This window comes from Camellia sinensis, chromosome 7, assembly GCF_055761805.1.
Source record: "Camellia sinensis isolate YWXY chromosome 7, ASM5576180v1, whole genome shotgun sequence".
In the NCBI taxonomy this organism is placed as follows: Eukaryota; Viridiplantae; Streptophyta; class Magnoliopsida; order Ericales; family Theaceae; genus Camellia; species Camellia sinensis.
In genome coordinates this window covers 49,059,726-49,076,115 of record NC_138967.1, presented here as the reverse complement: position 1 = coordinate 49,076,115, position 16,390 = coordinate 49,059,726, and the positions used below count along the sequence as shown (strand labels likewise).

Sequence of the window (16,390 nt, the reverse complement as noted above, 5' to 3'; positions counted from 1 at the left end):
CGATAGGAAGCAAAAATGAAGTTTAGTCGTTGCTCCGATTGAATGACTGGAAAATATTGAAGAGACTTGAGAGAGAGCAGTGAGGGCAAAGGAAAGAAACTCTCAGAAATGGGAGATGCTAGAGAGCTCTAAATCTAGAGCTCTAATTTGAGTTCTAGTGATGTGTCCAAGCAATAAAAAAATTAAAAAAAAACAAGGCAAGGCACAAACATCACATCAGTGTGGGTCCTACATTCCCATTAGAGCTATTAGAGCTCCTATATTAGAGCTCTAAAATATTTTTGCTCAGAAATAGTGTGTTGTGTTGACAGTTTGTCATTGTATGTCATAATGGAAGATTTAGGGTCTTTTGGGAAGAGGGTAAAAAATCAATTTTTAGTTATTTATTTATTTTGAATCATATCACCTCTCATATTTTTTATTCACAAAAACATAAAAAGAAAAAATAGATTAAAAAAATCAAAAAGTCAACTTTTTACTAACTTCTCAAAGTACGCGTTAATAAGGTAAAACAGAGAGATAGAGAGAGTAGCATGAACCCTCACATTACATAGGTACTCTTTATATCGGTAGAACTTCATTAGAGATCTCAAATTAGAACTTTTAAACATTATTGATAATAATGATGATGATAAGAAAAACAGTATGATTGAGACCTCTTTTATTTAGAGACTCCCATAATTTATTTTAAATCTCAACCATTGATGGTACAGGATCCACTCAAGTCCCACACATTTGTGAATAGATCGTATACATATATTAATGGTTGAGATCTAAAGAAAATGAAAAATGCTTCGGACCCCCACTAGGGGTCGACCCCCAGTGAGGTGACGCATCGTGATTGAACAATAAAAAAACTGTTTTATTTTTATTTTTATTTTTTTTAAGTTTCAGCCAGTGGGAACTCGCCACCTCACTGGGGGTGCGACCCCAGGGGGTCTGTAGCATAATTGAAAGAAAATTATGGAAGCCTTAAAAAAAAAAAAAAAAAAAGTTGCAAGCAGTTTTATAAGACAACATAAGATAATGGAATAACAACAATGATTCATCTCCCTTTTCCTCCCACCTCCTTTGACCCCCTCTCTCTCTCATTGGTTACATTTTTTTTTTTTTTTTCTGTTCCTTCCATCACTACCCGTCACGTGGCAAAGGGGGTGAGGGATGACCCCCAAAAGGGGTCCAAAGCATTATTCAATGGAATAAATACAACGTAACGATGAGATGATGCAGCAGACAATTTTCTTCCAGAACTACCCTTCAAATTGTGAACATCATGCAGCCACGTATACAAAGTACTGGTTTGTCAGCACACTCAAATTTCATTTATGCCCTCACTTTTTTGTTTTTTCATTTATAAGTCCAAAACAAATGAAATTAACAATTCAAAGAAAGGATAAATATGTAATTTCACAAAGGACGAGGATGTTGCCGTTCACTACCTCCGCATTTTTTACTATCCACGAGTATAATTAGCCTCACATTTTTTAAATAATTATATTAATTTTTCTTTCTATTAAAGCAATAAAAAATAATGTCAACAGAAAATAATGAAATAAACAAAGATAATATGATAAATTTTTTTTTTTTATTTATATGATAAAATTATTTTTTTTATTTATACAATTAACAAATTATTAATAATTGATGATAACAAATTATTGATGATGAGATGATAAAAAATGGCCTAAGTATTATGCAAGTTAAAATTTTAAAAGATATTAATATAATTATGCCAAAAGTATCCGATTAATTGTATATTTTTTGAATTTTTAATTTATCAATAAAAAAAATTATAATATAAAAGGTGGCTGAGCAATTCTGATAAAACTAATGTATGATGATGTATGACGTATAATGAGACCAAAGGTGGTTGGCAACTTGGCAAAGGTTCAGGGATTAAGCCCTCAGGTCCTAGGTTCAAAACTCCTTTGGATCAATCTCCTAAACGTAGCACAGTTGGTTAGGAAGTTAGCCTTAAACAGTTTCATTACACTTGGTGCGGGTTCAATGCTCCTTTGCTGTGCGAGTCTTGACTTAAGCGAAGTTTGTCTTGGGAGGTCGGAGCAAATTCTTAGATTATAATCTCCTAACTTAGAACGGACAACAGGACACCCTGATCGCCTCAAGTAGCTTCATCGTACTTCATGTGAGTTCAAACGGAATTTGTCTTGGGAGGTCATGGCAAGTTCTTAGATTATAGTTTCTATAATCTCTACAAGGAGCTTTGTCTTGGGAGGTCATGACAAGTTCTTAGATTATAGTTTCTATAATCTCTACAAGGAGCATTGTCTTGAACCTATAGGAGAGTGAGAGCATTTCTCTGTAACCAAATAAAAAAAAAAAAAAATGAGACCATTGCATATGGAATGATGATTATGACGAGGGATGGTGATTATGATATATGAGCAAAGGGGCAATGCGGTAGTTTCGGCGAGGCCGAAATTTTCGTCCGCAGGTATTCGTGCTTTATACATAGAATGAAATGAAATATAAATATATTATAAGGATAAGTTAAAGATTAATTAATTGTAGGGTAAATTATATAAATGGTCCATATAATTTATATGAAATGATAATTTGGCCTTTATTATTTTAATTTGATCAATTTTGTTATTTAATTTACCAGATTGGGCGGTTAAGTTTGGTGGACAGGGAGTTATCACGTGCTCAAACGATGTGTTAATTTAGTCCCTATTATTTTAATTTGCTTGATTTTAATAGGAACCAAATTGACATATCGTTTGAGTTTCTGTCTACCAAACCTAATGATTATTATTTATTAGACCAATATGACACAATTTGTTAATTTAAGGAACAAAATTAAACAAATTAAAATAATTTAGACTAAATTAACACTTTATGTAAATTATGAAAATTATTTGTATAATTTACCCTTAATTATATAATATATACAATATGAAATTGCATGATATAGAAACGAAAGGGAACGACACGGAGCAAAGCGTAATAGGCTTTGAACGGGTAATCTCACATTATATAGCGGCTACTTTTTTGGGATTTTTTTAACTACTTAGTTATTTTAGTAAATTATTTTAATTTCTGTATTTGAAAATGAATGGTTAATTTTTTTATTTAATTATTATATTGAAAAATATGTTTAAAACAATATGAGAAGGAAAATGACAAAATTATCCTTAATGGTTGAATGATTGGTGTGGTTTTGAAAAATTTTCAAGGGCAAAAGCATCTTTTTACGTACCCGGCAGCCATGCCACAACCCATGTGGTGGACGGGAGCTTCTATATACACACACCAAACACCCTTAATACACACACTTAATAAAGGAGGTGTGGGAAAAGTATAGCGAGGAGAGATGTGTAGAGAGTGGATGTTGTGTGTGTAAATAGAAGCTCCCGTGGTGGACCTGGTGCACATAGGTTGCACTTTTTCTTGTTTGCATATACTTTTTGGCTTTTTCTTTTCTTTTTTTTTTCATTGAGATTTCGCTTGTAAACATATTATTTTAATAAATTTTTAATTTTTTTAGATAAAATATGAGGTAAAAAAAATTAGTATGTTTGGAATGATTTTTTAATTTTTTACGAAAAGATATATAAAAAATATAAAAAAAGAGAATTTTTAAAATTTTGATATATATTGTTAGCTTTTTAATTTTTTTAATAACATTTTAATTTTTAAGCTAAAATATTGAGTTGTCAAGTCTCTTAACCCACTTCCCAAAACATCCTTATAAAATGGTGTTACCTAACTACGAAGCACGAGTACGGGTACGAATACCGGTAATGGTACGATACGGGTACGTCAATACAGTAAAATTCAAAGAAAATAAGATACATATGCGACTTTGGTACGTTTGTAAAAAAAATATTTATTTTTAATTTCTGGTAATGTAAAAATTGATTAAATGGATTAATTTGTTAAGATCCAACCTATAATTAACATTTAATACCAAAAATAATTGTATAAATCAAAATTAAATGTTATTATATTAAATAACTTACAAATCATAATTTAATTTAAAAATCACACTAAGTATAAAACTAAAAATAACAAAGAAATCCAGTGAAAGAAATTTTATCTCTATAGTTTAAGAAAATATTGTTTCGATTGAGGTACGGTATGACTTAAGTATATACTAGGTACGTCTGGATACGTTAAAAATTAAAAAAAAAAAGATTTGAGGATATGTTTTGTGTATCCGATACGTATGTAGAAGTACTATACACCAGTAAATACCCGATATAGATACGATATATTTGTCAAAGTATCCATGCTTCATGGCTGGGAGGTTAAATAAGTAGATACACCCTCTAGGCCTGCTTGTTTTGAGAAATAGGTGTCAGGACTGGACTAATAGTGAGGAGGGGATAACAATTATCATATTTGTTTTTATAATGGACCTCGAGATTCATAGTTCCTCACGACAATGGCCTTGAATGAGGGAACAAGTAGTGGCTTAGTAGAGGTGGTATTAAAAAATGAATCCGTTGAGACTATAGGTTAATTGACTAGTTTACCCTTGTATTTATTACTAAATTTGTTAATATAATATTCACCTTCAACATTTATTAATAATCCCGGTAGTCGTAAAACAAACACTATTTTTCTTAATCTCATCATTAAATTTATTTTCTTTGTGCACAATCACTGTATATTTAAAAATAACAATATATGTCATAGTTAATCCCACTCTTATTTCTCAAAACAAATTTAAACTATTATTAGTTCATTAGGCATTAAACAAACACAGGGCTTGTTTGGTTTGTATTTGAGAAACATATTTTGAGATAAAAAGTACGAAAATTTGTTTGGTTTGGTTTTTTTTTAAAAGATGTTTTGAAAAATTATTTTGAGAGAGAGTTTTGGAAAAAGTGATTGATTTGATGTGTATGAGAGAGAGATTTGTTTGAAAAATTTGTAAACCAAACAAGTTTTGAAAAAATTTGTTTAATTTGATTACTTTTGAAAACTTATTTGTAGAGAATTTTTCTCAAAATTTTTTGAGAAACACAAATCAAACATGCCCACAATTTTTTTTTTTTAATCCTTTTATTAACCGTCTTTTCGGTAACAATTCTCTCTATTTTGCTTTCTGGAATTCCCTCCATTTTTCTTAACTTCTATCTAAATCCCGTTCGTTCTCTCTCTCTCTCTCTCTCTCTCTCTCTCTCTCTACGCTATCCATCTGAACTTTGCCATTAAACCTGTATTCATTCCTCCTTAAACCATGGCTAAAAGAAGCAACTTGCTTAAAAAAATCTTCAAACCCACAAAAAAGATAGGTAAATGAATTTATATATATATATATATATATGTCTGAGTCCCCAAATATATGTTTATAGCTATTTCCATCTTCTTGTGGTCAACTCGTGGCTGTGTTGTAATTGAAGGTATAGAGGAGATCTTGGCAGAACAAGGACCGAAGCGATTCAGTTTCGAAACCCTTTCTTCGGCAACAGAAGGTTTCCATGCCAAAAACAAGCTTGGCAAAGGCGGCTTTGCTAATGTGTACAAGGTTAATCATTTGATAATGCAAACTCAACCTTATGCTGTGTTTGGTTGGGGTTTTTGGGGTGGGATTTGGAAAGGGAATGAGAAATGTAATCCTATTTATGTTTGGTTATAATAAAAAATATATGGGAAAAGAAAGGAGGTGAGAAATAAATAAAGAAATAGGAGACCTTTTAAAAAATCAATTCTATTTTATAACCAACACAACCAAACATAGTTGGGATTTGGAATTCTATTAATTCTTTCTCCTTTTCCTTTCATTTCCATTTCCCTTTCCATTTCCCTTCCCAAATCCCCCAACCAAACACAGCGTTAGTGTACTGAATTAGACCCAAAAAAGAAAATATTTTTCGATCAGCAAAATATAAACATACATCAACAAAGAGAACGGATGTACACGCATTAACATTGTTTTGTCACTGTTTTAGCCTTAAATCTATTTAGTAGATTATGTGGTGAGTTAGTAGTTGAGTGTTTTCTTTTTTGAAGGGCGTGTTGCCATTTAGAGATGTAATGAATTTCATTTTAACATCTAATTTTTAGGTATAAAATATATGGCTTACCCATTTTTTTTTTTTTTTAAAAAAAAAAAAAAAAAATTGATGGAAAACAAGGATGGATCTGGGAGCTGGGTGGTCCTATCTCTAAAAATTGTAAAAGTATGTTTATTAGAGGAGTAATTAGTAAAATAATTTCAAAATATATGTGTTTTTGCCCTCCCTCAAAATTTGAATCTTGGATCCGTTCTTTACTGAAAATGTTTTCTAGGGAAAGTTGAAGAATGATGGGAGAGAGATCGCGGTGAAGAAACCATTGCTGATCTCAGACAAGGGAAAAGAACTTGTCCTGAACGAGATGAAACTGCTGCTGGGGTCTGCACACCATCGAAATATTGTGAAGTTTCTGGGTTTTTGTTCACACGATGAAGAGACGCTGCTTGTATTTGAGTTTGCAAGTAATGGCAGCCTCGATAACCTTGTTTTTAGTAAGTAATATCACCTACTGTATTTTTAATTATAAGTTGAGTTATAAGTGTTCGAAAATCAAAAAGATTCATTATAAATTTATTATTTTAAAATTACACGTATGCCTTACTGTGACACAAATTCTCAATCTTATTTTCTCAACTATAAGACTAGGGAAGTTTTAGTAAGATTCATTATTTTATGAAATTTTTCATCTATAACTGAGAAATTTCTATTCAAATTCTTACATTTGGCCTCGTTTGGAAATAGGTTATTTTAGTAACTTTTTGATTTTTTACGAAAAGATGTGCAGAAAAATAGAGAGGTGATGTGACTAGTTTTAGTTGACTTTTTGGCTAAAATAGCCACTCCCCAAACGAGGCCTTAGGAACATCACTTTTTAGTTTAAAAGCCAAAAAGTCGACAACTTATACAAAAAAGTGATAAATTTTATTTTCTCTTTATTTTTTACACATCTTTTCATAAAAAAATTAAAAAGTCATTCTAAACATACTATATATTTTTTTTACATCATATTTTAGTCAAAAGTAAAAAAATTACTAAAAAACCTGTTATCAAACGAGCCTTATAACTTTTCAACAAGTTTTTCATCTGTTATTTATTTATTTATTCTTTTGTCTAAATTTTATCTAATTAGTTAATAAAAATATTAAATAACCAATATGATTGATTAATTATTTTTTTTTACGTACATCGGAAAAACAACAAAAAAGCCAAAGGTCTAAGCCGTCCCTAGATCTGCTAATGATGTCTGCAACTAGCAGACTCCTAATCTCTCAGCTGGTGGCTCATTTACCACCAGAATATCCTCTGGTTGCTCAGCTCCAAACTTTGCAAGTGCATCTGCATAGAGATTACCCTCCTTGAACACATGTTGCACAATGCACTCACAGCCTCGCATAATAATCTTGGCATCTTCTGTGAGGCCTTTGTATGGAGAGAGTGCCTCAGTCTCCTCCTCCAGTAGCTGCACAGCTTGCATAGCATCAGTGTCAATGATGACTTTGTTCCACCTCTTTGTAAAAGCACTGTAAGGCCTTTATAAATAGCCCAAAGTTCAGCTTCAAGGCTTGTCCCATTGTATATTCTGCCATAGTATCCACACAGTCATGCTCCAGCTTCATCTCTAAATAGTCCTCCAAAGCCTCCATCTCCTCCTAGCTTCCTGCAGCCATCTGTGTTCAATTTAATTCTGCCTGCAGGGGGAAGACACCACTTAATTATTTTGAAAGCTGGTCTAGTATTTATAATGTACATATTGAAAACCTGGTTGATTTCTTTAGTGTAGGTCAAGATAAACTTCACACTGTCATGGCTACTAATTAGCAATTGATCAAAAAATTTTGAATTTCTATTATTCCAAATTTTCCAAAGACAAACAACAAACACAGTACACCAACTGATAAGATCACTAAAATGTTTCTTATTTCTGGAATTAGAGATGAGCCAATCTAGCCAAAATTTTTGAAGCATTTCCAGATACCATTTCCTTCCAAACATAGCAGACCAAACAGCTTTGGCTTTGTAACAGGTTCTGAATAAATGATTCATGTCTTCCACCTCACTGCAACTAGAGCATCTGGGATCAGCAGTGAAGCCCCTTTTTTTTCTCTCATTTGGTTAGTTAAGAGTTTGCCATGAAGAGCAGTCCACAGAAAGATTTTCAGTTTCTGTGGAAGTCTCATTTTCCACAACCAATTCTAGTCCTCCTTGAGGCCCATATTCCCAGACAGGATATCATAGGCACTTGAGGTAGAAAATTTGCCATCTGAAGAACCCTTCCAAGTAGGTAAGTCATTATTAGAGAGCTGAGGTGAAGGTAAATTGAGGATAAGTGTTGAAACACAAGATGGGAGTTCATTTAACTTAACCACACCCCAGTAGCCCTGTTCATTGATAAAATTATGAACTTTAACACCATTTGTCTCAGTGACTTGAGTTTGAAGTATGTTGGGAACAAACTCCACAAGAGGCTTGTTTACACACCACTAATCTTTCCAGAGACCCACATCCCTGCCACTACCAATCTCCCATTTCACACCTTTCCTCAAGGTGTTTCTGGTTTTCAAAATGCCCCTCCACACATGAGAAGTAGGCCTATTTCTAGGCCAATCATACAAGTTAGATGACTTAAGATATTTCTTCTTAAGAACATCCTTGCACAGTGCTTCCTCCTCACAAATCAGTTTCCAGCTCAACTTGTAAGAAGAGCTAAATTCTGATTCCTTGCTTTTCTGATTCCAAGACCAACTTTCTTCAATTTGCAAACATCATCCCAATTTACTAAATGAATTCTTTTCTTTTCCAGGGTATCACCCCACAGAAAATTCCTGTTGATTCTATCAATCTCATTGCACACTTTAATGGGCATTTCCATAGTCTGCCTTGTGTATGTAGGTAATGCAGAACTCACTGACTGAATGAGAGTTGTCCTTCCAACTAGAGAAAGCACACTAGTTTTCCAACCAGCTAACTTTCTTTGCATCTTTTCCAGGATTGTGTTGAAGTGCCCTCTATTCACTCTACCATGAATAAGGGGAACTCCAAGATACTTCCCTAACTCAGAAGTCAAGGGAATACCACATTTAGAACTCAACTCTCTAGCCTTTCTCCTGTCAATATTAGGAGAAACATACAATTTGGACTTGTGGGCATTAATCTTCAATCCAGAGACATCACAAAATTCATTCATAACAGTCATGATTGTATCACAATTAATTATGCCAGCCTTAGCAAAGAGCATCACATCATCAACAAAGAATAAGTCGGTTAGGCGTGGTCCACCTCTAGCAACATGTATGCCCTTCCACTTCTTATTCTCAGCCTTAGTTCTGATCATATTGGAGAGCCTTTCCAAGTACAAAACAAATAAGGAGAGAGGGATCTCCCTGCCTCCTCCCTCTTCCAAGCTTAAACTCTTGAAGAGGTTCACCATTCCAAGGAATAGCAGTTGTAACAGAAGTAACACAACACATCACAAGCTCAATCAAATTAGTTTTAAAATTCAGCGCCTGTAAAGTTTGCTCCTAGAAATCCCATGAAATGTTATCATAGGCTTTTTCCAGGTCAATTTTTAGGATCATGCCCCCAACTTTCCCTTTCTTATGGCTAAAGGTACGGATAGTTTCTTGAGTGATGATGATGTTGCCACTAATGATTGATTAATGTTTGACCACCATTTGATATTATCTTGCTAAGATTGCAATTAATGAGAACCAATAAAAGACTTGCAATTTTAAATAATCTAAAATTATTAAAATAATAAATAAATAATTGTTTTAATCTAAAACGATAAAGGTTAGTAGATGTGCAATCAAAACATGAGGAACAATAACAATTATTCATTTGATCAAAGAATAAAAATTACACATAAAGTCAAGACACCTTCCTTTCTGGGAAGGATATACTCATAGATTCATACATCTGTTCTCTTCTAATTCGCATTGAGCATAATATAAATTGATTGTATAATAATACTTCGTTCAAAAAAAATTGTATAATAATACTACAATTTTTTAATTAAGTCAACATTTTCAATGGGGCAACTAATCTCAAACTTTTGTACTATTTTTGATGCTCTAGATTCAGAGACTGGTAGAGCAGGTGCGCTTGACTGGAAGCGAACTTATGACATATTCGTAGGTGTTGCCCGGGGCTTGCTTTACCTTCATGAACAAGCACACACTGTAATTATCCACTGTGACATCAAACCCGCCAACATCCTAATAGATGAAAATTGGGTCCCCAAAATTGCTGATTTTGGCACGGCCAGACTCTTCCCTCATGATCAAACGCATGTTAGTATCAATGAAGTTGCCGGTACCCCGTACGTGTTAAGCATATAATTTTTCTTATTTTTCCTAGGAATTTTTTTTAGCAATTTGATTTATGTTGTCACTGAATCCTACTCTTTTTTCAAAGAAAAAAAAATCAAATCCATCCGATTAGTGTTTTGTTGAGTTTTCGAAAACCTTTTTTTGTTTTTTAAACCAAACCAAACTTTTTGAAACTTGATTTGTTGTTAATATATGCTTGTACATGGAATCAGTGGGTATATCGCTCCCGAGTACAATTATGGACACGTCTCTCCGAAGGCGGACACATACAGCTTTGGGGTAGTGGTTTTGGAGCTGATAAGCGGTCAGAAGAATTGGCGTTGCCATGCTTCGTCTTCCAATGCTCAAGGTCTACTGGATAGGGTAAGCGCACCTGATTCACATTTTTAATTTGGACAGAGTTTGATTTGCAATTAACCATTATCATACAAGGGAGGTGTCTTTGACTAAGCTTGTTGCTGAGTTGTGACATGATTATTTGTTGTTGACGAAGGCGGAGGAGCTCTACAAGGAAAGAAAGGTGTCAGAGTTTATGGACTAGAAATTGATACCATCAGCCGACCCTGATCAAGTACAATTGTGTGTACAGATTGGGGTAATGTGCACCAAATGTAATCCACAACTACGAACGACCCACCATGGCTCACGTTTGCTCAATGCTATCAGAGAACCATAGCAGCAGCAGCACCCTAGTTGAAGAACCAATGAGACATGGATCATCATCATCATCATCCACAGCTCGAAATTCAAGTGAGTCCATATCCATTCCGTTTAAAACTGATCACAGTGCTACTGCTACTTCCAAGGGCCCTCGTGTTCAATGATTTTCCTCTAAGAATTTCTTTCCGGTTGACAAAATCAGGACTACTAGTTTTATCTAGTCCAACTGGTTTTTTTGCACTAGTGTTTTGCATAGCAAAATTTTCACATTTTGAACCTCAAATCAAAATATTTCTAAGCTATCTTTTATACTAAATCAAAATATACGTATATAATTTATTATTTGGTTATGCTTCTCCCATAATGCACCCTACCACAAAATATGTAATTTTATCACAAAATTTCTAACATCAATCACAAAATATGTAATCTCACCACAAATTGACTTGACAAAATGTTCAAAATTATATGGTTAATGTTGCAAAAGTTTATAATTTAGTTGCAACATTTTTTGTTACGTCAATTTGTGACGAACTTAGCATTTTAGGATTGATGTTACAAAATTTTATGATAAAATTACAAATTTAGTAGTAGGATGCATATGGTATGCACACCTAGAGGAGTGCACACCATAGCATTTCCCCTCCAAAAAAAATTTATTATGTTTAGTTTGAGTTTTTTGAATTAAGGTTTTTAAAAATTGAATTTTCTGGTTTTCGTGTTTTTTTTGTTTTTAGTGAATATTTTTTAAATTTTAAACTTTTTTACTTTTTTAGACGCACCTTACTTATATGTATCTAAAAAGTAAAAAATTTGTGAAAAATTATTTTAAAAAATTAATAAATACATAAAAATACAAAAAATGTATTGAATTCTCGTATTTTTTTTTTTGTATTTTTGGCATTTAGTGAATTTTTAAAAGGTTTTTTTCACAAATTGTTTACTTTTTAGGTATATTTATGTTAGGTATGTCTACAGAAGTAAAAAAAAAAATTGCTTAAAATATTAAAAAAATTTAGCAAAAACAAAAAAATATGAAAAATAAGAAAGTAGAATTTTCTGAAAAGTATTTTTGAAAAATTGTAATTAAGCATTATTTCTTGTGTGGTGTTTTGGTATGACTCATCATTCCTTTTTAGCTATAACTGAAAAGGATTTATTGATGACATTTGTGGCAATAAAAAAAAAAAAAATCACAAATGTCATAACCTATATGTACATATTCTAGCCTGACCCTATATATACACACACATAGACCTCCTATATATATACACAGATATAAACCTACAAAATAAATAACTACTGTGATGAACTTCACTGGCCCAACTAGCGTGGAGAAGAGAAACTAGTTCCACACATATGGGGTGTAATTTTGGCCCTGCCCTCGGGCCTCGCGGGCTCTCGCCAAAAATCAGGTCGGGTCGTACCAATCTCACGAAATCTCGACCTAGGCCCAAGCTCAAGCCCAAGCCTTAGGTAGATTCGAGCCTGAGCCTGAGCCTGAGCCTGAACCTAGGTTTGGGTTTGGCTCGATAATTATTTATATATTTATTTTCATTTTTTTTCATCAAAATCGCTTTAAAATAAGGTTGGACCTCGATTGGGTCGGACGGGTTGGGCCTCAAGTGGGTTTCACAGCGAGCTTGGGGCTGGCTTGGGGCGGGTTGGGTCGAGCCAAAAAGTAGACGACCCAAGCCCAAGCCCAAGCCCAAGCCCAAGCCCAAGCCCAGGGGTTCGGGCTGGGAATGAGCTCGAGCTTGGTTGGGCCGCAGGCAAGCTTCAGGTGGGTTTCAGGCCGGTAGGCCATTTTTACACCTCTACACATTATATATTAACGGTTGGCACACACGATGCGTGTGCAATTTGAATAAATGATAAAAAAAAATTAAGTAGTACAATATTATATTTATTGTTCAAGTGTTGAGAGTTTTTTTCTTTACACTCAAAGTTAAGGTTTCGAGTCTTATACATATTTTTTTGTTTTAAATATAAAAGAAAGGACACGTGCCATATTTGCATATTTTTTTGTTTCAAATATAAAAGGACACATGGCATAAGAAAAAGGCCTAAAGTATTGATACTAAAATTCCTAAAGCCCTGTTTGCATCATCAACTACAAACATTATTTGTATTTGTATTTGTAGTTTTTTTTCCCCCCCTGTTGCTGGTCAAAAAGAGCTCAGTAACAATGGATCATCATCTGGGACAGAGAATGAGGGCCAACCCATACACAGACGACTAACTTGACTAACTCGTTCTCGACAAATCTAGCTAGAGGATGTGCAATCTTACATACCCTCCATTCCAAGCTCCTTATGTAGTAGTATAGATGGTATAGATAATTCCTAAAATCCCATTTGCATCATCAACTGCAAACATGATCTGTATTATTTTTTGTAGTCCTAACTGAGCTCGCTAACAATGGATCATCATCTTGGGCAGACATTCACATGGAGAATGAGGGCCTACCCAAAAGCAAACTAACCCGTGCTCGACGAATCAAGGCAGAGGATGTGCAATCTTACATACCCTCCATTCCAAGCTTCTCATGTAGTAGTATGGATGGTATAGATAATTCCTGAAGTCCCATTTGCATCATCAACTACAAGCATGATTTGTATTATTTTTTTGCAGGCCCAACTGAGCTCGCTAACAATGGATCATCATCTTGGGCAGACATTCACGTGGAGAATGAGGTCCTACCCAAAAACAAACTAACCCGTGCTCGACGAATCAAGGCTGAGGATGTGCAATCTTACATACCCTCCATTCCAAGCTTCTCATGTAGTAGTATGGATTGTATAGATAATTCCTAAAGTCCCATTTGCATCATCAACTACAAGCATGATTTGTATTATTTTTTTGCAGGCCCAACTGAGCTCGCTAACAATGGATCATCATCTGGGACAGACATTCAGGTGGAGAATGAGGGCCTATCCAAAAACAAACAACTAACCCGTGCTCGACGAATCAAGGCAGAGGATGTGCAATCTTACATACCCTCCATTCCAAGCTCCTCATATAGTATTATAGAGGTATAGATAATTCCTAAATTCCCATTTGCATCAACTACAAACATGATTTGTATTATTTTTTGGGCAAATTATTTTATCTTTTGTAAAATAGACATATAATCATCATGTGCACAACACATGACCATTTTTCATCCAAATATTTAATAGATGACTGATAGAAGAACTTAATGTTCAATGTTCAAATCCAAATAGTTTGAGGGGGTAATTGTTGGGTTAGTGTAAATGGTCGATAGTTTAAGAGGGTTTAATATAATTTGTTCTTATTTTTTTTGCAGGGCCAACTGAACTAGCTAACAATGAATCATCATCTGGGGTAGACATTCACTTGGAGAATGAGGGCCTACCCAAATACAGATGACTAACCAGTTCTCGATGAATCCAGTCAGAGGATGTGCAATCTTACGTATCCTCCATTCCTAGCTCCTCATGTAGTAATAATGTAATGGTATTCAGATTGAACTTGAAGAAGGTCCTGTACGAGCTGCCACACAAGAAGTAGTTGTATAGTCTTTGCAATTTTTGGGTCATTTGGTTGGAAAGAAATGGGCGTGTCTTCGAAGGAATTTCTCGTGATATAGAGTTTTTATGGGAAAGAATGAGATACTTGGCGTCTTTTTGGCCCTTGGCGAGTCTAGTGTTCCAACGGGTTTCACTTTTTATGCTTGCTGCAGATTGGGTGTCAGTTTGTCTTTTGTGGATGTCACTGAGTGTTTTTTTGTGTTTTGATTTGTTTCTTTTTGGTTTCTTTTCACTGTTTTTTCTTTCATGTAGAGGATGCCTTATTCTCACTTCTTTTGGCCTTGGGTCATAATATATCTTTGTTGTTGCTGATCAAAAAAAGTTACAAGTAGCAACAGCAGTAGCAGCAGCAGCAGCAGCAGCATAATAATAATAATAAGAAGAAGAAGACTCCCCCACCTGCACATATGACCCATACAAAGGAAGCAGCGAAGAAGGTAGCCAAACAGCAGTAGACGGTGGAGGAGGCTGATAAAAAACACCCCATCACCTTAAATGATACTGAGGAGCGACCAGTAAATTCGACTCCAGAAGAGAGGGTGGTTGTGGATAGGCCTTTGCACCTTGTCCTTTCTTTTCATCATACTATTAGTTCAGATATTTGTGTATCGTCTCTGTGAACAGATTATTGCCAGAAATTAAGGTGGACAAAGAAAGGCTGGCTGCTGATGATGCTAAGGAGGACTTCTGGCTGGCTATTACCAAGCTGAAAATCTTAGAAACCAGTTTCAAGAAGAGCTTGAATGATGAAGGAAACAAATCCTCCTGGTGTGAGGAAGGCTTTGAGGAAGGTGAGGAGGGGAAATTCAAGGATCAACTGACCAACCCACAAGATGCCATCTTCACGAACAATTGGGAAGGTATTTTGAGGAAGGTTCGGGTGGCAGAGGACTCTCTTCTTTTCTCCGAAGTTCCGTTCCCTGGCCTTGTTGAGCAGCAGCCCCCCACTGCAGAAGAAGCTGTTGACGACGGTGACTATGGTGGACGAAGTGTTGCAGACTCCAATGGATAGGGAAAGGCCGTCAGTTAGATCCCACATTTACCAATAAGAAAACTCTACTAATAATGGTGCATGTTCTGAGACTAAGACACATTTTTCTTTTCGATCTGGGTTAGTTTGGATGCAAAGATTCTCCAAATGAAGGTTTTAATTTAATATTAAGAAAAATCATTTTTTTTTCAAATTTGAGAGCTGCTGCAGCTCCGTAACAAACATGTTATAACTTTTCTCACCAAATTAGTTCATAATATTTTAATAAGGAAATTACTAATTAAATTTGTATAATCTAGATTATCTAACATATCAATAACATTATTAATCTATTCAATTTTTCTTATGACATAGTCGGAAAGTAAGATTTGATCAACTCAACTTTGAATATAATAATTTTCAAAAAATAATTATAATTAATATAATCAACAATATTCTACAAAAAATTCATACAGTTGTAAAACGTCTATTACTTTCAAATATGTACAATTGGGTTTTTGGGCCCTTAAGTTCAAAGTTTACACTGGGATAAGTTTGAAAAATGTACAGTTAATCAGATACTTTCGGCATAATTATGCTAATATCTTTTAAAATTTTAACTTAGTTAATACTTGGGCCATTTTTTATCATCTCATCACGAATAATTTGTTATCATCAATTATCAATAATTCGTTAATTATATGAATCAAAATAATAATTTTATCATATGAATAAAAAAATAATTTTATCATATTATCTTTGTTTATTTCATTATCTACCTACTATTGACATTACTTTTGATTGCTTTAACCATACAAAAAGGAAGATTAATATAATTATGTAAAAAATGTGAGGCTAATTATATTTAATTTAATTATGTTAAAAGTGTGA

At 34.1% G+C, this 16,390-nt stretch overlaps 2 protein-coding genes and 1 long non-coding RNA gene across 4 annotated transcripts in view; all 3 read left to right on the top strand.

The window, feature by feature from the left end:
- The first annotated feature begins 5,137 nt into the window (after positions 1–5,137).
- Positions 5,138–16,390, top strand: part of LOC145795086 (uncharacterized) — an 83,058-nt gene continuing 71,805 nt past the window's right edge. Inside the window, exons 1-2 of the long non-coding RNA XR_014335298.1 lie at positions 5,138–5,264; positions 5,373–5,497. This is a non-coding gene — a long non-coding RNA (uncharacterized LOC145795086). The remainder of the gene's footprint in view (positions 5,265–5,372; positions 5,498–16,390) is intronic.
- Positions 6,096–11,052, top strand: LOC145794897 (cysteine-rich receptor-like protein kinase 43). The gene is made up of 5 exons (XM_082877229.1): positions 6,096–6,152; positions 6,262–6,478; positions 10,062–10,305; positions 10,528–10,678; positions 10,809–11,052. Exons 1-5 carry the CDS (start codon positions 6,096–6,098, stop codon positions 10,854–10,856), a joined length of 717 nt encoding a protein of 238 aa, XP_082733355.1. The 3' UTR covers positions 10,857–11,052.
- LOC114307622 (uncharacterized) lies at positions 12,927–15,663 on the top strand. 2 transcript variants are annotated; one of them, XM_082877883.1, is made up of 4 exons: positions 12,927–13,525; positions 13,610–13,774; positions 13,844–14,010; positions 14,286–15,663. In XM_082877883.1, the coding sequence occupies exons 1-4, from the start codon at positions 13,426–13,428 to the stop codon at positions 14,298–14,300; spliced, it is 447 nt and encodes a 148-aa protein (XP_082734009.1). In that variant the 5' UTR covers positions 12,927–13,425; the 3' UTR covers positions 14,301–15,663. The 2 variants fall into 2 exon arrangements, with proteins under 2 accessions (XP_082734009.1, XP_082734008.1); XM_082877882.1 differs by having other exon boundaries at positions 12,927–13,540.